The sequence below is a fragment of the Marmota marmota genome, unplaced genomic scaffold (assembly GCF_001458135.2).
Source record: "Marmota marmota marmota unplaced genomic scaffold, marMar, whole genome shotgun sequence".
Classification (NCBI taxonomy): Eukaryota; Metazoa; Chordata; class Mammalia; order Rodentia; family Sciuridae; genus Marmota; species Marmota marmota.
In genome coordinates, this window is record NW_025999913.1 from 20,364,612 (window position 1) to 20,386,979 (window position 22,368).

Sequence of the window (22,368 nt, forward strand, 5' to 3'; positions counted from 1 at the left end):
TTTCATCAGCAAAATTTATGATCTTGGTCTTTCCTTCTTGCCTTTGTATAGGGCCAAAAGGGGGGCATTGGCTGCTTTAACAACCTTGAAGTGGACTCCAGGAATGCCACCAACAGCATGACCTTTTGGACCAAATCCAGCAACTAGAACTTCATCATTTTCCTTAATAAAGTTCAGGCAACCATCACTGGGTATAAAAGCCGTGATTTTCTTGCCATTCTTGATCAGCTGGACCCTGACACACTTCCTGATGGCTGAATTTGGTTGTTTGGCTTCAACCCCAACTTTTTCCAGCACAATTCCCTTTGCATGGGAAGCACCTCCAAAAGGGTTGGCCTTCAGGGCTATACCCAAATGGGCCTTCTTGTATTGTTTATCATGCCACTTTTGGTCCCATTGGTGACTACGGAGCTTCCTGGCAGTACGAAGACGGTGAAACTTGCCCATCTTGTCAATGCCATGGGCGAGCAAAAGAGCCAGACATCCTTTTATAGCAGCACAAACGGACTGACATGCCTCAAGGTTTCCCAGCCTTAAATCCCCCAGATTATTCCACTCTAGCTTGTGTCTTATAAATATGTTCTGAGAGACTGAAGAGCAGATTCTCATAGGGAAACATGAGGCTATAATATTTTTGAAAAATGAGAAAAAAACTTGCATAAAAGAATTTGAATCTACCTACACTAAATATATGAAGATTAAAAAAAAAACAAAGCATACTATATGGGTTCTACATGCTTTCTATCCTCTTGTTATGAAATCGCATCTTCTTCAGCTTTCTCCTGTTTCTTCATGCAAAATATGCATTCAGGCCTACTTTATCTTATCATATTTACAAATACAAATTCGGAATCTAGTTAGTTTCATAAATGAAGTTTGTAATTAACAAAATGACTAGAAGAAAATCAAAGGACATGTTCCCTTTTTCTTGAAGCAAAAAGAATTATAATTCTTTTTATAAATGAGGTCAAAGAATTTGAGATGGCATGTGAAATTCTTTCTCTCTCCCACATGATACAGTTTTGTGCACTTTAATCCATTTAGGCTGTTATAACAAAAAAACCATAAGCTAGGTGGCTTGTAAATAATAGAAACTTATTCATATGTTTCTAGAGGCAGGATTTCAAGATTGTGGAGCCAATATATTCAGTTTGCTGAGGGATGGTGCTTTGCTTACCAGATGGCATTTTGTACCACTGCACCAGGTTGTTTGTTCAAATTAACACAAACAGGGAGGGTCATCTCACTTGTACCAAGTCTCCTTAAATGTGCAAACACTAGACATAGCTGCACATCCCATAGATCTCTATCTGTGTGGTGTGCAATTCCAACCCATTTCCTATTTGATCATAAGCTATAAACTAGCAATATTATATCTGATATCTCTTTGTTTTTGAACTTTCAAAATGTATTTTAATCTCATTCCAAACAGAAATAAAATTTCTAGATACAAATACATCTCATTCAAATCAGTTTTTAACATACATTCAGAGCTTAAAATATTATAAGGATCCCAATATTTTCATCTTTTATAATCTCAATATATTATATATTTAATATATTATATATACAATACATACATGTAGTCAGCAGGATTTCAAAGTAATTTCTTAAAAGTCTGATCAGTACTGATAAATATTTTTAGACAATTAAAAGAAACTATCTAGGATCACAGAATAACATAAAATATGGCAGGCCCAAACCTAACAGTAAGACTGCAAATGTTCATACGGCCAACAGTTTTAAAAGACTTTAAACTGGGCTGGGGATGTGGCTTAAGCGGTACTGCGCTTGCCTGGCATGCCCATGTTCCATCCAAACAAAGATGTTGTGTCTGCCGAAAACTAAAAAAAAAATAAATATTAAAAAATTCTCTCTCTCTCTCAAAAAAAAAAAAAAGAACTTTCAACTTAGGTAAAATATAATTTAAAACAACACTTTTGCTACTCTCAAGGAGCAGTACTTGCAGATATCAAGCACATACAACTCCATTAAATTTAAAGTATCTATGCAGCTTTCCTTACTGTAATATACGTAGCTATCTCTTCCTTTCTGTTGGATTTTTGTTGTTGTTTGAAGAGTAACTAATATATTACCAACAGAAATGACTTTAGTTCTGTTCTCTCCCCTAAAGCATGGCTCAGTTTGAAGATTGTTCTATAGGCAGCCACTAGGACTACTAACAGTACCTTAATACCATGAAGAGCATTCAGTAACTAGAGTCATAATAGAAGTTTGAAAGACTGCTGGAGGTTTCTGTAAACCAAGGTAATCACAAGTATTACCCCTGCAGATAGCCCTCTCACATTAGTTAAAACAGTAAGTTAAAATTCCAATGACACAGTGTAATAGTTAACAATCCACCTTGTGATTTTAAATATTACATTAACTCACCCTGAGAATACAGAGGAAGCATTTTAAACAGGGTACTTTGATGTTTTTTTTTTTTTTCCCCTTTGTATTTGCTTTCTTCTGGTTTTTGCTAGCCCTTCAAGGACACAAATATTTGAATTCAGAGTGTGACTTGGATGACCTTTTTTGTTAACTGAGATTCATGCCACAGTCAGATACTGATGATAGAAGAGCCCAAAAAGGCTTGTAGAAAAGAGGCAAGCAGCATGGCCAATCTCAAAACACATGTCGAAAATGATAGAAATCCTCGAAAAAGGAGAGGAGTAAAAGTGTTTTTTAAGCTGCTCAGTGCCACTGTTATTTGTGTAACAGTTACCTTCATCTTCCCATCAGCAGATGGTAAGTCAGAGTAAACAGAAATGGAGTGTAGACTATTATCCACTGGCAAGGTAGAGACAGATTCTGGATAAATCCCCCAGGAATGATTACCTAGTATTTTCAAAAGCAGAGTTGTATGAAGCAGCATTACCAGAGGTGCCATATACTGCAGGGCAATGACACGAAGGTAATAAAAGACTCGAGCCACCATTTTCTGTAGCTCAACTATACTTATTCGGCCTGCTTCTTTCTTCATCTGATCCACACACTTCTGGGCTAAGTTTAAATATGCTTGCAGGTGACTATGCATCATGGCCAATCTCAAAACACACAGCAGGATTATTAACCAGAGTCATAGAGCATCAAATGTAGCTTCTGTCATTAAAGGGACACTTTCCTTACCCAATGGTGGGTTCATAATGTAGTCTTTGGTGATTGGTTTTACCCAGAGCAGAACCATAAATAAAAGTGCCAAGAAGTTGATATGAAGTAATGTTCTTCATTAAGATGGAAAACATATATTTATCTGCATGTGCTTATGTACATTTTCCGCTTACTGTGTAATTTTTTCTGTTGCCAAATTCAGGGCATCCAGATACATTTAAGCCAGCCGTAATCCAGGAAATGTCAAAAAAGCCCCAATGAGTGAACAGAAAATATCCAGGAAAAATTTGAAAGTAAGTTTTGAATCAGGACCCTGAGATTCTAAACCTTGCTTTTCAAGAAATTGTATGGCACTGTCTGAAAAATTTGTACACCCAGTTTCAAGTTCAAATTCCAGATAATTCTCTGTTACAATAAAAGCTGCCATTGCTTTGACGAGGAAAAAAAATCCAAAGGTGACACAAACTGATCTTTCACCACCATCTTCTAATTGCAAAAGACAAAACCAGCAGGCACCATACTAAGCTGATATTCATTTTCTGTGTAGGCTTCATAAGACTGTAGTAGACTTCAGTTACTAGATATATAACTGTAGCAGCCACTGTGAAATCCACCTGGTATTCTGGAAAGTAATGCAATGCTAAAGTATCCACTTCTGTAACTGACATGGTTTCTAGATGAAGGTCAATATCCTTTGGAATGGTTAGTGGTTTATTTTCAATGTGACCATTATATTTCCTGTCTTTTCTGCTTTTCCCTTTTTGTTGCTTCCCTGCAAGAATTCTTAATTCTTCTTCTGTAGGATGCTGATACCACCTTAAACATGGCACCAAGGACGGGTAGTGGACCAGACACCCCGAAGCCGCTGGATCTCCCCTGCCCGTGTTGCAGAAACCGTGAGGAAGCTGATCTCTCTCTTTTTAAGTGTGAATTATTACTTGTCAGATTTGTCTACTAGTTCCAAAAGGGACTAATGGTACTTTCTTCCACCTGCTCAGAGGAACAAAGAAACACTGTGATTGCTAGATTGATTTAATGAGTAACTATGTCATGTTAAACTGGCATCTAGAATTGTACATATTTCAGAGTCTTGATGCTCTTCACAGTTCATATCTACTTGTTCTATCCTCAAGCTCTGTCATCATTTAAAGACACCTCAAAGGAAGACCTTTGTGTAGCTACTGACAGCTTCCTCTTGGGCTGCTCTTTCCATCTGTCCCTGCAGACCTTAGGCCCACCACACCATTTCTGATTTTCTTACTTCATTGCCTAGAAAGCTGTCTTGCATTCCCTCTACTCCTATCAGCAATGTTATTTATTCTGTGCCCCTTGGGCTTTTCACACACCTCTCCAGGAATATTCATTATATTGTCTTAAGATGTGTTTTAGCAATATTTGAGTGAAGGTATTCTTTATACTATTTATGAATGAACAGTGCATTTTAGGAATCAAAATCCAAACACCTTAAACAAGTTATAATGAAAAGATCCTCCATCCATCTAGCTATCTTTCTTCAGAGGCAACCACAATTATAGTTATTTAGTATTCTCTCAGAGATAGTTTGCATTTATATAAGCACCCCCACACAGGCACATACCTACCACAAACACATACCACAAATGCGCATGTACACATGTGCACACACACATGCTCTTGCACACACACTTTACACAAGCACACCCACCCACCACCACACATGCACACACTTCTACTGCACTATCCTCTACTTGCTTTTGGTATTTGACAGTAAATTTTGAAGATTGTCACCACAAGTGCCTAGAGAGGCTGTATAGTATACAGTAGCTGTAATATGGACTCTGAAGCCAAAGTCTGGTTTCGAACATGTTGTCACTACTAACCAGCTATACAACCTCAGGCAGTTTGTGCAATTCCTCTGAATCCTCACTTTATGATCTGTAAAACAGTTATAATAATATTTAATCTCATAAAGTTGTTATGAAAAATTAAACTATTTAAAGAACTTTTAGAACATTATGTGGCACAGGGAAGAAAAAGAGCATTCCTATTTGTTTATCCACCAAGTAGAATGGTGTACTGAAATTTATTGCTGGTCATTCAGATTGCTTCTAGTCTTTTGCACTTCAAACTATGCTGCTGAAAAATCCTGTAAATATATCATTTTGCACATTTTTTTTTTAAAATAGTAATTTTATATAGGTAGACTTTCTGGGTGTAAACATATAAGAACTTTTAATTTTGACAGATGTTACTAAATTCTTTTGTTGTTGTTGTTGTTGTTGGGGGTGGAGTAACTGGGGATTGAACTCTAGGGCACTCAACCACTGATCCACATCTCCAGCCATATTCTTATTTTATTTAGAGATAGGGTCTCATTGAGTTGCTTAGTGCTTCACTTTTGCTGAGGGTGACTTTGAACTCGTGATCCTCCTGTCTCAGCTTGCTGAGCCATTAGGATTACAGGCATGTGCTACTGCACCTGGTGAAACTCTTTTTGAATGTTCTACAAGGTTGCAGGATCACCAGCATTGAACTAAGAATTAAAGACTTATTCAGGATTTTCCATTCCTATCCCAGCAGACAATGAATGGATTATGGTGAATAGTAGATACTGAATAAAATGTTACTGGGTGGTGAATGGTTTAGGAAATACAGCTGGTACCAATAGCAGAGATAACATGATACCTGGGAAAAGTTTTTAACAGAGATTGCATTGTGATCTCTGCTTTTGTGATCTTGCATAAGAGGACTTCAAGCAAGATATGAGACTTAGTGAAAGTACAGCAAAGTTTATTAGAAGAGAAAGTAGAAGGGGGAAGCATGAGAGAGAGAGAGAGAGAGAGAGAGAGAGAGAGAGAGAGAGAGAGAGAAGAGAGATATCGATCTCAGAAGGGCAACTTACTTCTTTGTGTACTAGCTTTTATTTGGCAAGGAGGGAGATTGTGAGAAGGTGCTGCCCTCATATCACTTATGGGCTCTGGATTCACAAACACATTAGCTTAAGAACCTGAGGCAGCTCTGGGTCATCTTGGCCTGGCTGACAGGTCCTAATTGGAACTGGTTTTACATAGTTTATGGTGGTAGGCTCTGGTCTCAATCATCCTGCTTCCCCAAGTCTGGGGATCTCTGGTCCAGGTTGTTTGTGTGGTGTCTTGTTTAAGACATCTTATCAATCAGGCCCTTCTGAGCAAATACATCCTTGTCCTCTCCTGAATTTACCTATCTTCCTTCTATTCTAAAGGAGTAGTTTGTAAGGCTGAGACCATTTAAGGGTCCTGAAGTAGCTGTCCTGTCGGCTACATCGCTGAGTGCCAATGAGGTAGGGCTGTTGATTAACTCATGTGCTCTGTACCAAGTATTCCTAAAGGGCTGATCCCCTGCTCTTGTCTAATTTCTACCTAATAGTACCAAGAAAAACATTTAAAAATATACTTTAGTATCTGGTTTGCTAGTGAAGCCATTAAGAAGAGTCAAGATGCTAACTTTTACTGATCATTTTGGGCTGGTCAATTGCAGAAATTTCTCTTAGAACCAGGAAAGGGTGATTAAAAAGCATCTCCTAAGTTCTGTTAATACCGTAATGCAACAGGATGGCAGTTCATTAATAAAAATTTGGCCAGAGATTGTTGATTTACTGGTTTTCCTGTAGGAAAATGCTTTATTATTGTAATATTGTCTTCACATACATGATTCTGATATATGCAAAGGTCAAGAGAAAAAAAGAAAAAGAAATACCGAGTGACTATTAGATGATGAATCCTCTTTTAAAGTTGTCATTGAAGTCTCCAGGTTATTCACATTTTACAGAGGAAAGACATCTACAAGAAACTGCTTAACCTGCTTCAAAACAGAGGTAAGAACTGGCCTAGGTGGATTAAGGGTCAAGCACAGTACCTGAACATGTCAATATCCAACAAAATTGAATAAACAAACAGTTGTAAGGCAAGAGTGACAGATAAAAGCAAAGGCTTCTTTTAGTGCTTATTTGCAGGGTTATGACCTAAGACAAGCAGTACACCTCCAGAGTTCGGCTGCTTAAGTTCTATTCACCCCGCTTTGGGCTTGTATGACCTTGGACATTTGAGAAACCAAAGATGGCAGTACTTACTTCATTATGGTGCTGTTGTAATAAGTTAACACAAATCCAACACTGTAACATGCCAAACTGTACACGCTGTGCTTAGTAATAATACATTAATTCTACAGATAAACAGATAACTGAGTCCTTAAATTTATTCGTGGTGACACATGGCAAGTGCTGCCGCTGGCGCCAGAAGGCAGGTCTTTCATCCTATCCAACCTAGGCTGTGAACTTTGTTACACTACGTTCCCACTTCCGCAAGCAGAGAGCTATCTTCACCGAGCAATTCCTTGCCTAAAATAACCATATTTCAGAGACTAGAGGATGCTCAAGGCTTCAGCATAGAGCCAGCCTTGCGGTCACGTAAGATTGCTTGGATGCCTGCCAGAGGGCGGCGCTGATAGTCTCCTCCTCCAGGAGACGAAATTACAACTGTGAGGTTTGCAAGGCTGTTCCTCCAGTTTTCAATTTGGTCCGAAGCCTTGAAAGTCAAGGAAAGTCAATGGCAACACGCTTGCCGGATTTCGGTTTTCCAAACGTTTGTTGCCAAAATATGTATGTTTAGCCGAGGGCGGGGAGTAGGGGGGACGGAGGGAAGCGCCACCATAAGGTGACACGTGACAACATTCAGGCATCAAACTCGCCAACAGCTGCCTGGCCTACCCCAGTAGCGTATTCCCGGGTTTATAAGGAGCACGCCGAGATCACGGCCACGGGGGTGGTGTACAAGCTCAAACGCCACGACCTAACACTCCATGGCTTCATCCGCTAACAACATCTGGTGACTTCTTAGTTGCAACTCACCATTAATTTGTCTTTTCATCTCGTAAAACCGCAAAAGCCAGGAAAATGACATCAATAAGTATCCCAGCACTTTTTAGGAAAAACGTGGGTGGCTCTGAAAAGAGCCTTTGGGTTTAGTGAACGCGGCCTCAGGACCATTTACTTGGAGCTGGTGTACTTGGTGACCGCCTTGGTGCCCTCGGACACGGCGTGCTTGGCCAGCTCCCCGGGCAGCAGCAGGCGCACGGCCGTCTGGATCTCCCGGGACGTGATGGTCGAGCGCTTGTTGTAGTGCGCCAGGCGCGAGGCCTCGCCCGCGATGCGCTCGAAGATGTCGTTCACGAACGAGTTCATGATGCCCATGGCCTTGGACGAGATGCCGGTGTCGGGGTGCACCTGCTTGAGCACCTTGTACACGTAGACGGAGTAGCTCTCCTTGCGGCTGCGCTTGCGCTTCTTGCCGTCCTTCTTCTGCGCCTTGGTCACCGCCTTCTTGGAGCCCTTCTTCGGGGCAGGAGCGGACTTGGCTGGCTCAGGCATGGCGAGAACGAACTGGCGAAAGTGAGGAGTTCACAACCGGCGCCTCTTTAAGTATAGAACGTTATGTAAATGAGGAGTAGTAGAGGTCTGTGGCGATTGGTGGTTGACTTGGCCTGACGTCAGGTGACAGTTTTGTCCAATCAAAGTCCGCGTCTTGCAAAAGCGCGTTCCATTGGTCAGAATGAAAATGAAACCCAACCAATCGTACAGCTTCGTTTTCGCGCCCAGAGGAGACTATAAACACTGCGTCCTTCCACTTGCCTTTCAGCTTTAGAGGCTCCCGGCGGTTCACCTGTGAGTATGTCTGGACGCGGCAAGCAGGGTGGCAAGGCTCGCGCCAAGGCCAAGACGCGCTCCTCCCGCGCCGGCCTGCAGTTCCCGGTAGGGCGAGTCCACCGCCTTCTGCGCAAGGGCAACTATGCCGAGCGGGTCGGGGCCGGCGCGCCCGTCTACCTGGCGGCGGTGCTGGAGTACCTGACGGCCGAGATCCTGGAGCTGGCTGGCAACGCGGCCCGCGACAACAAGAAGACGCGCATCATCCCGCGCCACCTGCAGCTGGCCATCCGCAACGACGAGGAGCTCAACAAGCTGCTGGGCAAAGTCACCATCGCGCAGGGCGGTGTCCTGCCCAACATCCAGGCGGTGCTGTTGCCCAAGAAGACCTAGACCCACCACAAAACTAAGTGAGCTCCAGATTTGCAAGTGCTTAAAAAGGCTCTTTTCAGAGCCACTTACACAAGTCATAAAAAGGGTGACACTAAGTAAGCGTTAACGTCTCTTAGATGTCGTTAATACTGTCTTTTTGAGCGGTAAGACGTCCAGTGTGCGCAACCCCTTTCCTTACCATAATTTTCAGCTGGGAGCTATGAGGGACATGGGTATTTGTTGACTTGTGCTCTACGGTGTGAAGTTCTTCACAAGAACATTTAATTGGAAATAAACCCATTCTTTCAGTAGGTGATCTTTTATGCACCAGAAGGATGGTTACCCCTGATGCTTAGGAAATGTTTAGAGACGCAAGCAAAAAGCTGCTGTTGATTAATAAGATAGCCTTTAGATTTACTCTTTTTGGTACTGGGAATTGAGCCCAGGGGCACTTGGCCACTGACATCCCCATCCCTTTTTGAGACTGCATGTCTTTAAGTTGACTGGCCTTGAATTTGTCCTCCCGCCTCAACCTCTAACTTAAGTTTCCTTTAATGTAATAGTACTCAGGCATAAGTTATTTTAGCCAATCTTTTTTACCCTCAACTATTGAAGTTGCAAGAATTTAAAACTAATAGTCCCGTGTAGGTGTGTTTCACATGTGGGTTTTGTTTTACAAAATACCTTTAAAGTTGTGTAAGAAGCATACTGATATTTTCCAGTTCTATTCTGTATATTTCTAGTTTACCTTTTTGCACCTGTGTATTCTCATAGACCCCTCACAAACATTGTTATGGTTAAATGAGTTAAATACCTCCTCAGTACACTAAGCAGACTAAATAGCTGGCCAGGTATAGAAGCCCAAACTCTGTTGTAATAATAATTATGCTACTGAATGCTGTTATTCCAGGAGCGCTAATGGGTGGATATCCTAAGTTGGAAAAAAAATTAAAATATATGTAATATATATACATATATATTTATATATCCCTATACATAACATCCACATATGTGTATATCCATATATCCCACCAAAAGCCAATGGCCATTTTAAGAGTAGTGAGGTCAAAGATTCTCATTGTTTTCCATATGTCTATACAGGCATAGTGAGTTTCTTTTATTCTGGAGCCTTAAAAATTATTCGAACATTTATGCCATTTACCAGTTTTTCCATCTTGGAAAATTCAGATGTAAGGACTACTTTTCTTTTTATTAAATTCTAGTTTGGCTATTCTTTTTTAAAAAGTTGTTTCTGTCCTAAAGAGACAATTTTACTGAGAAGAAGCAGAACAAATAATGAAGATATTATAGCTAAAATAACCAAAGCATAGGTAATTAGGAGAACATAGAGGAATAGTATCTGTGGAAGGTAATGTGTGATATGAGGGAAAGGGAAATTGGAAATTAGAGGAAATTATGGGGGATCCAGCAGCAAATGCCCATCACCAAAGACTTGGCTTTGCTGAAGAAACCTAATACAATTTTCAATATTGACAGTATGACAAAGGTTATAAGACACCGGCCAATAGGAATTTTGTAGGTCACTCCTTTAGTTTTAAATACTTTTTATATAATAATGACTTCCAAATCTTTTTGTCCATCCCAAAATTTTTTCCTGAATTCATACATGCATATTCATCTACTTTCTAGATTTCTCAGCCAAGAAAGTCATAAGACATACATACCCCAGATTGACCCTGTTTTAGTGAATAGCATTGCTATCTACCTCTTAGCATGAACAAAAATAATCTGGCATTATTGATTATTCATTTTTGTGTGCCATTACTATAGCAAAAATGAATTCCTATATGGGAAGTTGAAAGCATGCATGCTCAAAGTTCAGAAAATATTACCAGACTACTGTAGTTTACCACAGAGTGTTTTCAGAGAATATCCATGTACTTATAACTGCAACTAATCACTGTCCCCTGAACAAGTGCTTCATATAATCAGAATCTAAGCGTTAATTGTGAGAAGTATATTGGCTGCAGATTCCAAGAAGGTGCCCAATCTATCCAGCAAGAGTAAAATTTGATGTAAACCTGGAAAAAAAAATTATGTGGGGTCTTCCTGAATTATTAATGTTATTAATATAACTGTTAGTTTCTCGACCAGGAACGAAGGAATGCACTGCTTACAACACTCAAGAATACCGTCTGTTTAGCAATTAGCCTTAGCTTGGATCAGCAGACACTTAACCTGCAGTATTCACCAGAGGCTGTGATCCCATTGCTTCCTTCCTAAACAATGTTTTCCTCCCCAGAAGAAAGTTAATTCCCAATTGTTATCTAAAGCTCAGTCCTTGTGCTTGATGCCAATCCAATAACGAGGATATTATTTTGAGAAAACTCGGAAAAGTTTTATTGCTTTGCTAGCAAAAAAAAGGTCTTCCTGTCCGAGTCTGATTGTCTAATTTCTAAAAGGATTGAGATTGTAATTCTGATTACTGGATACATTACATACATTAATAAGGTTGATTCAAAATTGATTTTTTTCCCCCAGACATTTTGCAAACTGAAAAGTTCAGGACAGAAATGGGCCAATCTACTAGGTCTTATTTAGATGCTTATAAAATCACATGTTGGAGAACCCAAATAATATGGAACTAACGAGTACACGTATAATAGGACATACTTCAAGTTTTAGAATGAGATTCTAAGAAGTCCAGAATTGGGACTAGGAAGCACAAGCAACAGTTCTTTTAAGCGCGCGTGTGGGTGGCTCTGAAAAGAGCCTTTAGAAGGTGGCTAGGGAGTCTTGAGCTCACGCCCTTTCTCCCCGGATGCGGCGGGCCAGCTGGATGTCTTTGGGCATGATGGTGACGCGCTTGGCGTGGATGGCGCACAGGTTGGTGTCCTCGAACAGCCCCACCAGGTACGCCTCGCTGGCCTCCTGCAGCGCCATGACTGCCGAGCTCTGGAAGCGCAGGTCGGTCTTGAAGTCCTGCGCGATCTCGCGCACCAGGCGCTGGAACGGCAGCTTGCGGATCAGCAGCTCGGTGGACTTCTGGTAGCGGCGGATCTCGCGCAGCGCCACGGTGCCGGGCCGGTAGCGGTGAGGCTTCTTGACGCCGCCAGTGGCCGGAGCGCTCTTGCGGGCGGCCTTGGTGGCCAGCTGCTTCCGCGGCGCCTTGCCGCCGGTGGACTTGCGCGCCGTCTGCTTAGTGCGGGCCATAGCTCCAGACCAGGGTTCGCGTAAAGAAAGAGAAAGCCGGCCGCTTACTTATAGTCGGAGTCTGAAGCTGATTGGACAAAAATAAGCCAGGCCCCCAACGATGATCAGATTGGTCAAGGACTTGAGACGTTCCCTATTGTACCTCAAATACTTTGATATTCCGCGTTTGGCTACGATGTTAATCACTTAAACTCTACCGGTGACCTCAATGTTCAAGCCTTCACTTTAAAATTTTTAATTTTATTTTGCACCAAGAAAATCTGACTTGTATGTGAAAAATTTAAACTAATAATCTGGAAACATCCTTGCACGAGATAGTTTTCAGTTTTAGATAACGCAGCACAATTCTATTTTTAAAGTGATTCCCTTACATTCATAAATCGTTTACCCATTTACACAAAATAAAGAAACCGAATCAAAGTCATCTTTAAAGTAGAATCTAGCATGTGAAAAAGGCCATCAACTTGTAGCATTCACAACTGCTTTAACAAAAAAACAGTAAGGACAGTGAGACACACAAGCCAGTAATTGTTCAAGTACCATTAATTAAATTGCACCCTTGGCTCAGGAATGTAAAAAACCCTACGTGCTGAGGACTTATGTGTGAAACTCAGGATATACCTAAAACCATTACATTTAGCACTGAAAATCCCTTCACCTGATCCTCTTTCGGGAGGACTAACAAGGGTGGGGGGTGAGAGTGGTGAAAAAAACCGTCATAGTCATGACACTTGAGTTCGAGACATTTGAAAGTGTAAATCTTTTAGAAAACTACGATTTGAGGCTGTTTGAGCCTGAAAAGATGTAAGCCCAGCGTTCAGTTCTTCTACGGAAAATTGTAGGTGGCTCTGAAAAGAGCCTTTGGTTTTAGGAAGATTAGGTTATAGGGACTTCACTTTCCCTTGGCCTTGTGGTGGCTCTCCGTCTTCTTAGGCAGCAGCACCGCCTGGATGTTGGGCAGGACACCGCCCTGCGCGATGGTGACTTTGCCCAGCAGCTTGTTGAGCTCCTCGTCGTTGCGGATGGCCAGCTGCAGGTGGCGCGGGATGATGCGCGTCTTCTTGTTGTCGCGGGCCGCGTTGCCAGCCAGCTCCAGGATCTCGGCCGTCAGGTACTCCAGCACCGCCGCCAGGTAGACGGGCGCGCCGGCCCCGACCCGCTCGGCATAGTTGCCCTTGCGCAGAAGGCGGTGGACTCGCCCTACCGGGAACTGCAGGCCGGCGCGGGAGGAGCGCGTCTTGGCCTTGGCGCGAGCCTTGCCACCCTGCTTGCCGCGTCCAGACATACTCACAGGTGAACCGCCGGGAGCCTCTAAAGCTGAAAGGCAAGTGGAAGGACGCAGTGTTTATAGTCTCCTCTGGGCGCGAAAACGAAGCTGTACGATTGGTTGGGTTTCATTTTCATTCTGACCAATGGAACGCGCTTTTGCAAGACGCGGACTTTGATTGGACAAAACTGTCACCTGACGTCAGGCCAAGTCAACCACCAATCGCCACAGACCTCTACTACTCCTCATTTACATAACGTTCTATACTTAAAGAGGCGCCGGTTGTGAACTCCTCACTTTCGCCAGTTCGTTCTCGCCATGCCTGAGCCAGCCAAGTCCGCTCCTGCCCCGAAGAAGGGCTCCAAGAAGGCGGTGACCAAGGCGCAGAAGAAGGACGGCAAGAAGCGCAAGCGCAGCCGCAAGGAGAGCTACTCCGTCTACGTGTACAAGGTGCTCAAGCAGGTGCACCCCGACACCGGCATCTCGTCCAAGGCCATGGGCATCATGAACTCGTTCGTGAACGACATCTTCGAGCGCATCGCGGGCGAGGCCTCGCGCCTGGCGCACTACAACAAGCGCTCGACCATCACGTCCCGGGAGATCCAGACGGCCGTGCGCCTGCTGCTGCCCGGGGAGCTGGCCAAGCACGCCGTGTCCGAGGGCACCAAGGCGGTCACCAAGTACACCAGCTCCAAGTAAATGGTCCTGAGGCCGCGTTCACTAAACCCAAAGGCTCTTTTCAGAGCCACCCACGTTTTCTCGAAAAGAGCCAATTCGCTGTTTTGCTTTTTTTTTTTGAGGTAGGAATGTTTTCTAATCCTGTTGGAATTGTCTCTTTGTATCTGCCACTGATTCTTACTTTAAGAAAGCCTTGATGCATTGGCGAGACTCTTCATCTTTTTCCTTACATTGCTATTCTCTAGATTATGGGTGTACACCACCATGCTTGCCCAAGACTTGTTTTAATCTGGAGCCAGCATATCCATTTGTTCTTATCACGCACTTCTCTATAAACCATCTAACCATCCTTTACTCGTATGTATTTGCTATGCAAACTGGTTTTAAGTGCCTAATTTGTACCAAGCAAAGTTCCTGCAATGGGGAAGTCCAAATGGAATCTTGGAAAAAATGGGAATGTAGGCTCTAAACTGGGCAAGAAGCAAAGTAGACCCTGCTTCAAGTGATAAGAACCCGTGCAGTCAGGCAGGGATCTGAGCAGAGTAGAATGGAGGAGTCCTTTAGAGTTAGTTGCTGGTGTCAGGAGTGGTTGGGGATAAATGTGGCAGGATCTGCCAGAGAGGCCTTTAAGATCCTGAGGGGTTCTGTTCAGCAGCAAGATTAGAAATAAGGCAGTCGGAAAGAGGAGGAGAAAAAGGAGGAAGGAGGATGGAAGGGACAAGAGTCAGCTAGCTGACTGAGGGGAAAATGAAGGACAAACCTGAATGACATGTATATTTCATCTTTGTTGAAATGCAGAATTTCACCAGTTTGGCCTCTTCTCAGTCGCTGGAACCTTCCTTATCACAAAACATAGTCAAGAAAAAGCTTGCAGAAGGAGGATTGGGGGAAAAGACAATATACTCTGTTCATTCCTACTAGAAATATTTATTACTCATCCAGTATGAGCCAGGCATTGTTAGAAATCCTATCAATATGGCAGTGAGTAGAATATTAAATTGAGCCACACACAACATTTGACTGCTTTTGACCCTCAGAGAAGACAGTCTCATGTTTCAGCCTATCAACAAAGTGCCTGAATGCAGTGAGTACTACAAGTTAGGCTCCTCAGACCTCAGGCTTCTAGAGTATGGATCTTCTGGCTGATGTACATCCCTTGGTTGATAGAGCAATTTGTGTAGCCAACTAGTATTTTCTAGGGATAATAATGAACCTTTTGACCTATTTAACATTTATTGATGGCTTGTTAACTGTAAGTTATACTCAAATTATTTTGTTTTAACTCACTTCATTGTCTCAACAGTCTTAAATAGGCTCTGCTATTAATCCCACTTTATAGCTGAAAAGGTAGAGGGTCAGCAAGTTATCTGAGGAATAAACTTAATGAAGCTTGAAGTGAGACTAAGGGGAAGCTTGAGTTTGTGAATTCAGCTCACCATCCTGCAGCCGCCTTGAGTCGACTGCCCCAGAGGAACGCCAGTCAGTTTTTCCTGCATAGTTTTCCAGCAAACTATAAGTAAACCAAAGCTTTGCAGTGGTGTGTGGAACTTTACAACGTGACCCTGCCCAAGGAATGTACACAACTCTTCCATATTAACTCGAGACTTGCCAGTTGCAGTCCAGCCAGAATGAAGTTGCTTTTGTCTTAATTCACCTAAATACTCTCCTTCTGACCTAAACTGCAGGGATCCTTGCTGCTGTCCAGAACCATGCTTCTGTCAATAATTCCTCAAAAAGTTGCACTCTATGCAATCCTGGATCTGTCTAACTCTCCTGTTCTTACTCTTCTAACTCTTTAATCTCATGGCACCGGGGGTTGATCTCAGGCACAAGGACTGAGTTGTTCTGGAACACTGAGGCAGCTCAGACAGGGGACAATGAGGAAGGAAAATGGGAATGGGCCACATTTCTGGAGCCTCACATTTAGAAGCTTCTCATACATGAAATCCTAAACTCACAAGCTTCTTGAGTAGAAGTGATAGATAATAGAAGTGAGCAATGGGAGCCGGATGTTGACATAATTCTTGAGTCTGAATTACTGTGCTGATCCCCCACATGCTTTCTTTTAAAGGGCAGTTTACCTGCGGCCTTGTCCTGGCTTAAGTAAATAGGCTATGCTACATTCTCAGCAAAAATCTGTTATCTGCAGAAGAAATTCATGAGTTTTACGTCGACCAAAGATTCCGGGGCTCAAAGATGCAGGATCTCACTGGCTTGGCCTCTTCTCAGTCCCGGGAACCTTCCTTATTACCTTTAAAGGGACCGAGGCTTCCGGGGTCTGACATCTGTGTTTCCGGATTTAAGAGCTGGAAGGCTTCCCAAATTCAGCCTGTTTCAAACTCCTTAAAATTTCCCGGTTCTGTGGAACGTACGCCTTCTTCGGAGGAGGAGATCCAGTACACGTATTTTTCTTATTTTCGTTTTCCCAAATAAATTCCGCCTACTACTTTGTGCGTCCCACTCGCGATTCTTTCTTGCTAGATTGCAAAGAACAGGCGGTCTTCAGGACCCTGCGCCCGTCTTGTCTTCCCGGTCAGTCCCCCGCAAACGCTTTCTGCCAGGCTTGGGCAGCTCCCGCCGCTCGGGGACTCCGCGCACTTGGCGAGGTGAGCGAGGACCTCCCCAGCTGCTTCGGCTCCGCGGGGATGCGGGCGGCTAGCCCTGTAAAGCAAGGACAGCATGCAAAATGCCAAGGCCAAGAACAAACCTACGAGGAAGAGAATATTGCACACGGTGGGAAATCTAGACGTGCATCGTCCCTCGGTCTTTAACACGGGGCTCTCAGGTGAGCCCTGAGTAGAGCAAGGACAGGGCTCAGGAAGACTTGAGCACGCTTGGGCGAAGCTGTGACGCTAAGTCTCAGTCAGAGGTGGACTTGACCGAGCAGGACAGTCACAGAACTCTGATCCAAATAACATTATATTCAAATCAAACCGCAGTGCTAAACTAGTTTATTCCATTGTTCCCTCTTTAAATGTCCTTTGGATCTTTATGGTTAGAAATAATGAGTCAACTTCTGAGAAATCTGTGTTCTAATAAACCAGAGTAGTAGTGTTTGCATTGCTACTAGAGGTATTTATACCAATTCCTTGCATTAATTGCATTGTTCCTATGCCTCAATGAAGACACCATACCTGCTGTTTAACACTCATGGTCAAAGTGCTCCTGATTTTTATTTTTTCTTACTTTTTTTTTTTCAATGGAGGAGAGATAGGAGAGAATTCACCTTGGGAACCGGGCCCAATGTAACAATTTAGAAAATTTGCACAATGGATCAATTTTAACAGGTAGCTATTATTCAGCTGTAATGGTTGAATTTTATTATGATGAAAATGTAAGACGGTGGTGTAAGATGAAAGTGGAAAAAGCAGCTTGAGTTGGATGGGCTGAAGTAGCTTGCAGGACATGTGGAAGCTTTTCAAAGCCACTGGTGCCATCGGCCAGACCAACTGGACCAGGTCATGTTCTATGTTCATTAGCCTTGCATTGAACTCAAATGTCACAGCTGATTTTTCTGAAGCATGATCCTTTTCCTTGGTTTGCCACTTTTCTAAAAACATGTTGTTCTCTGTTTAACATGCTATGTAAACTAGAGCTCTAGTTCACCTTTCTGAACTAAGGATTTCTGGGAGACGTATGCTATACACCATTAGCAGGTCAACGGACTTGTTTGGCTTTTGTTACTCTCTCCTTCCCTTTCTTCTCTGCATTGCTCTTCTCTTTTCAGCTCCAACTAAGAACTCAAAAGAGCAGAGAGAAAATAATTTTTCTTCTCCTCCGTGAGGCATACAGACAAACCAGGTGTTTCTAACAAAGGTAATGACAGACTTGGGAAAGCAATCTCCTTCTTAGGTGGCTTCTTGGTTTCATAACTCCTCTCTCATATCTTTCGTCTGCTTACTGAGACTTGACTTTAACCACATGTGCATGTGTATCTTCTGTTTGAGGTGATGGTGATGTTTGAAGGTAGAAAACAGGAGAGTAAGCTTCAAGGAGGATCTTAATGTGACTTTTTCCTATTTTAGCTGTAAGATACTATTTAGAAATTGTTTCAAAACAAAATTCTAGGTAAAGATGTATTCAAATATAGTAGGAACTTAAAGAAAATAAATTATTGTAATAAACACTTTATATAGGCTAATAAATACAAATAAATGTTAATTAAAGAATACACATAAAAAGTCAACAGGTAACTGAATATCAAAACTGAATATCAAAAGAGCAGATGCTAACAATAGATTTTTTTAGCTATTATGTGACTAGTAAGATCTTATGAGCTAGTCTAATCATTTCACTCGATTATCGCCATTAATTTTTAGTGTCCTCTGGAGCAAATGCTATTGTCTTCACACTCACAAAGATGAGGGAATTAAGGCAAAATAAGAAGTAACTGCACCAAAGCCAGGGTTCAAGTCTAGGCTTGTCTGATGGAAGAATGAACTATTTACTATTCCCTGGTCATAACTACACCAAAAACCTGAAAAAGAAGTAGTTAACATTTTTACATTGTGTCAGGATTTGTGAAGATTTCTTTTAGAGTTAGAAGAACTGCACAATAGATCTGTGAGGGAAGGAGCACTTTCCACCCTCCAAGTGTGGATGAACTATAAGGAGAGGCCTATACATTTACTACATGCACGGGGCACCACGTGAAGGAAAGATGAACATCTGAGGCCCTGTTAGTCTAGAAGTTTATGCCCTCCTCATAATGGGGAGGGAAAAGCAAATTGTTTTGGGGGAAGATGAAGGGCCCTCAGGAGAACAGGTGAGGTCCTGTGGCAAGGTCTGTCTGCATGCTGGTGACGTTCAGTGTCTTCTAGGATACAGCTCATCACTACTTGATGAGATTCCTGGAAGAGAATTCCTCACAATTTCTTTCTCTATTTTTAGATAAGGGGAATTCAGAGAAAGCTCCTTGCTGTATTTGCTGTTCCTCACATGCCTTCAATTTGATGTACAAATGAACATATTTTGGGTTGGCACTCAGCAAACACCTGCATCCCAATAGATGTTGAAAAATAACAAATATGTGAAGAGATGAATATTTTCATAGATATATATATCAGTGCTAGGGTTACCTTTAAACTGTGATTTTTAGTTTAGTTTTTTTTTTTTTTCCAGTGTGTCTAATCTGTATCTTCTGAATTTTTAACCATGTACATGAATTGCTTGGTAGTTAGTCCTACCAACTGCTGTACTGCAATTCATTTGTGGCACTAAGAGGCTGGAGACGACCAATTGAGGGGCGCAGGTTGAAGAGCATGTTTCCAATAAGACTGGCTGTCTTTACTTTCAGACACTAGCTGCAAGTATGGCTACTAGGCCCCTTGTCCTTCCAAGTACTTGTCATCAAATTCAGGGTCTCCCACAACCCCTTCAGGCTCTATAATTTGGAAAAATGACATAGAATACAGTAAAAGTCTGCCCTTCTGATTACACTCTATCATAAAATGATTCCAATTGAGGTCAGTAAAATGAAACACACAGGGCAAAGCCTGGAAATTCCCTGAAAGCAGCACTTCTGTGCCGTTCCCATGCAGATTCTGGAAATCATCTCCTGTAGGTTCAGGAAGTCACCTTCCCAGCACATCTATGTATGCACCAAGCTGTAAGCTCACTGCCTTGTTGTCCAGGGATTTATGGGCTGAATTACATGGACATGACTGAAACATTCTGTGATTGAACTTAATTCCTAGACTCCCTGAACGGTGGGGCTGACTTTCATCCTCCTATGGCTGGTCTTGCTGCTGGGTGACCAGGCCCCACCCTGGGTCATCTCACTTCTTTATACAAATCCAAAGAGTTTCCAAACGACACAGATAAAACACAGAGATATGACTTAACCTCCTCATGCCCTTCTATGTAAGTGCTAGCCATGAAGAAAGTCTCTGACCTTCCTTGCCTGGTGGTAGACAAAAACCACCTTTCTGGAGCAGTCCTGCCCTACACCTGGGAGGAGGAATGCCAGGAGAGGCCAAGACATCTGGACAGGAGTTGCTGGGTTCCTCTCAGCCTGTTGCCATTAAATCAGAACCTTTTACACGTTTTCACTTCAATACAACTAGTGTTCATCAAATCGAAGCCTAAAAGGAGACAGTTTTCTCTTGATCTTTGTTTCTGAAGGCTACTGTGTCATGTAAAATTTCGATTAAATAAATAATTTATGGTTTTCTCTTGTTAGCCTGTCTTTTGTTATAGGAGTCTGAGGAAACGGATCACAGCTTTCTATCCCTGCAGCCACTCTTTCTGCTTCAATTTATTAATAAACGCTGATCACATTATTAATAAATAATGATCCAAATGCTAAAAAGATTTCATTTATTTTTACTTAAACTTGCATTTAGTTACAATGTTTCAAACACTTTTCAGTGGAAATGAAATAGAAAGTACATCATTTTTTCCTAGTAAAGAAGTTAATATATATATATATATATATATATATTTTTTTTTTTTTTTTGAGAATTTTTTAATAGTTATTTATTTATTTTAGTTTTCGGTGGACACAACATCTTTATTTTTTTTTTTTATGGGGTGTTGAGGATGGAACCCAGCGCCCCGTGCATGCCAGGCGAGCGCCGTTACCTCTTGAGCCACATCCCCAGCCCAAGAAGTTAATATATTAAAGAATATTTTATCACTTGAAAACAATAAATCGGGCTAAGGGCTAAGTGGCCAACTGATTAACCTGACTCAATCATCTTCATCAAAAATAAATTCTGAGAATAATAGATTGAAAAAAATCATACTAGATCTGGAGGTGTAGCCCAGTGATAGACCCCTCATGCACATGGTCAACACTTCACCTACAAAAGTCACAACAGCCAGTGAGGGTACACTTATAAACAGTTACTGCTATTTTCAGTGAGGATAAAAAAGCTTTCTGAGGGTAAGGTAGTAATATTAATCAAATACTTTTAAAGCTGCACCCTCTGTGACAAAACATTTCAACAGAAGCCATCCCCAGAAAATATAAAAATTTCCTTTATAGGAGAAAATTGAGAAAGCATATTATTGTTAAATACTAGACATTTGTTAAAATGAATCAGAAATTTTTTATGATGGACTATTAAGGAGACTTAGTGACTTTTAACATTTTTCCTGAGGCTGATTGTCAAAAATCAAATTGTAAACAATCTCTTTGGCAAGGAAGAGTGGCTAAATTATGTAATAGATTAGAATTTCAATAGTAATTGCACGTGGTAAAAGTGGTAGGTCATAAGTGGGTAAAAGATGAATTATTTAAAAAAAATCAGATTGCTAGTGAATTGGTGAGACTGTCTTTTGAACTCACGAAAAGGTCTGACTCGAAAATCACTTTTGGATTCTCTCAACGGAGACTGATTAAAATGCAATCAGCCTATGGAAGTTGCAAGCGCCCGGTCTGGCGCTGTCTGCAGGCGGCGTCTTGGATCTGTGAGCCGCAGGGTGGGTTCTGTGCGGCGGGACCTCGCAGGGTACCCAACGGCACGCCTGTTTTCCACAGGGTGCTGTTTTGCAAAAGCAGCTTTATAAAGCTTGAAGGCGGGGCGAAAAAAGTTCCCCGGCAAACATCGGACCAGGAAGTAAGAACTCGCGTTTTCTCCCCTCCCCCTCCCGTCTTGCCGCCTCCTTCCCGCGGTTCTCAGCTTGGTCCGCCGGAGACGTATAAAGGCCAGCCTCCAGGGCTAGCGTTGTTCTCGTGGCTTTTGGTCTTCCCTTGCAGTTGCCATGTCTGGTCGCGGCAAGGGCGGAAAGGGCCTGGGCAAAGGCGGCGCCAAGCGCCACCGCAAAGTCCTGCGCGACAACATCCAGGGCATCACCAAGCCCGCCATCCGCCGCCTGGCCCGCCGTGGCGGCGTCAAGCGCATCTCCGGGCTCATCTACGAGGAGACCCGCGGCGTGCTCAAGGTGTTTCTGGAGAACGTGATCCGCGACGCCGTCACCTACACGGAGCACGCCAAGCGCAAGACGGTCACGGCCATGGACGTGGTCTACGCGCTCAAGCGCCAGGGCCGCACCCTCTACGGTTTCGGCGGCTGAGCGTCCTGGTGCCGCCATCACCTGCTTTCCCCAACTAAAGGCCCTTTTCAGGGCCGCCCACTCCCGCGGAGGGGCCGCAGCACGGACA

The 22,368-nt window shown here is 42.6% G+C and overlaps 7 protein-coding genes and 1 pseudogene across 7 annotated transcripts in view; 3 read left to right on the forward strand and 5 right to left on the reverse strand.

The window, feature by feature from the left end:
• LOC107149345 (40S ribosomal protein S23-like) lies at window positions 1-15,738 on the reverse strand. The gene is made up of 3 exons (XM_048799908.1): window positions 15,733-15,738; window positions 11,296-11,300; window positions 1-483 (listed from the first exon to the last, which is right to left on the reverse strand). The coding sequence occupies exon 3, from the start codon at window positions 445-447 to the stop codon at window positions 16-18; it is 432 nt and encodes a 143-aa protein (XP_048655865.1). The 5' UTR covers window positions 448-483; window positions 11,296-11,300; window positions 15,733-15,738; the 3' UTR covers window positions 1-15.
• LOC107149403 lies at window positions 2,456-4,322 on the reverse strand (annotated as a pseudogene).
• On the reverse strand, window positions 6,724-11,756 carry LOC107149355 (histone H2B type 1-C/E/F/G/I). Its single transcript, XM_048799916.1, has 2 exons — window positions 11,753-11,756; window positions 6,724-8,509 (listed from the first exon to the last, which is right to left on the reverse strand). The coding sequence occupies exon 2, from the start codon at window positions 8,495-8,497 to the stop codon at window positions 8,117-8,119; it is 381 nt and encodes a 126-aa protein (XP_048655873.1). The 5' UTR covers window positions 8,498-8,509; window positions 11,753-11,756; the 3' UTR covers window positions 6,724-8,116.
• LOC107149360 (histone H2A type 1-H-like) lies at window positions 8,740-9,343 on the forward strand. The gene has a single exon (XM_015494162.2). It carries the CDS (start codon window positions 8,798-8,800, stop codon window positions 9,161-9,163), a length of 366 nt encoding a protein of 121 aa, XP_015349648.1. The 5' UTR covers window positions 8,740-8,797; the 3' UTR covers window positions 9,164-9,343.
• LOC107149347 (histone H3) lies at window positions 11,887-12,360 on the reverse strand. The gene has a single exon (XM_015494149.2). The coding sequence runs from the start codon at window positions 12,314-12,316 to the stop codon at window positions 11,906-11,908; it is 411 nt and encodes a 136-aa protein (XP_015349635.1). The 5' UTR covers window positions 12,317-12,360; the 3' UTR covers window positions 11,887-11,905.
• The window catches only part of LOC107149350 (histone H2A type 1), a 14,593-nt gene continuing 5,384 nt past the window's right edge, over window positions 13,160-22,368 (reverse strand). The window contains exon 2 of the mRNA XM_015494152.2: window positions 13,160-13,599. Coding sequence (XP_015349638.1) covers window positions 13,209-13,599 — 391 coding nt within the window. The 3' untranslated portion in view covers window positions 13,160-13,208. The remainder of the gene's footprint in view (window positions 13,600-22,368) is intronic.
• On the forward strand, window positions 13,867-14,344 carry LOC107149356 (histone H2B type 1-C/E/F/G/I). The gene has a single exon (XM_015494158.2). The coding sequence runs from the start codon at window positions 13,902-13,904 to the stop codon at window positions 14,280-14,282; it is 381 nt and encodes a 126-aa protein (XP_015349644.1). The 5' UTR covers window positions 13,867-13,901; the 3' UTR covers window positions 14,283-14,344.
• LOC107149361 (histone H4) overlaps window positions 21,912-22,368 on the forward strand; it is a 6,499-nt gene continuing 6,042 nt past the window's right edge. The window contains exon 1 of the mRNA XM_015494163.2: window positions 21,912-22,282. Within this exon, the coding sequence (XP_015349649.1) occupies window positions 21,969-22,280 (312 nt within the window). The 5' untranslated portion in view covers window positions 21,912-21,968 and the 3' untranslated portion in view covers window positions 22,281-22,282. The remainder of the gene's footprint in view (window positions 22,283-22,368) is intronic.

Bases quoted from the DNA above. Each gene is read 5' to 3' on its own strand.
- LOC107149345 (XM_048799908.1), bottom strand. From the start codon at position 447: ATGGGCAAGTTTCACCGTCTTCGTACTGCCAGGAAGCTCCGTAGTCAC.
- LOC107149347 (XM_015494149.2), bottom strand. From the start codon at position 12,316: ATGGCCCGCACTAAGCAGACGGCGCGCAAGTCCACCGGCGGCAAGGCG.
- LOC107149355 (XM_048799916.1), bottom strand. From the start codon at position 8,497: ATGCCTGAGCCAGCCAAGTCCGCTCCTGCCCCGAAGAAGGGCTCCAAG.
- LOC107149356 (XM_015494158.2), top strand. From the start codon at position 13,902: ATGCCTGAGCCAGCCAAGTCCGCTCCTGCCCCGAAGAAGGGCTCCAAG.
- LOC107149360 (XM_015494162.2), top strand. From the start codon at position 8,798: ATGTCTGGACGCGGCAAGCAGGGTGGCAAGGCTCGCGCCAAGGCCAAG.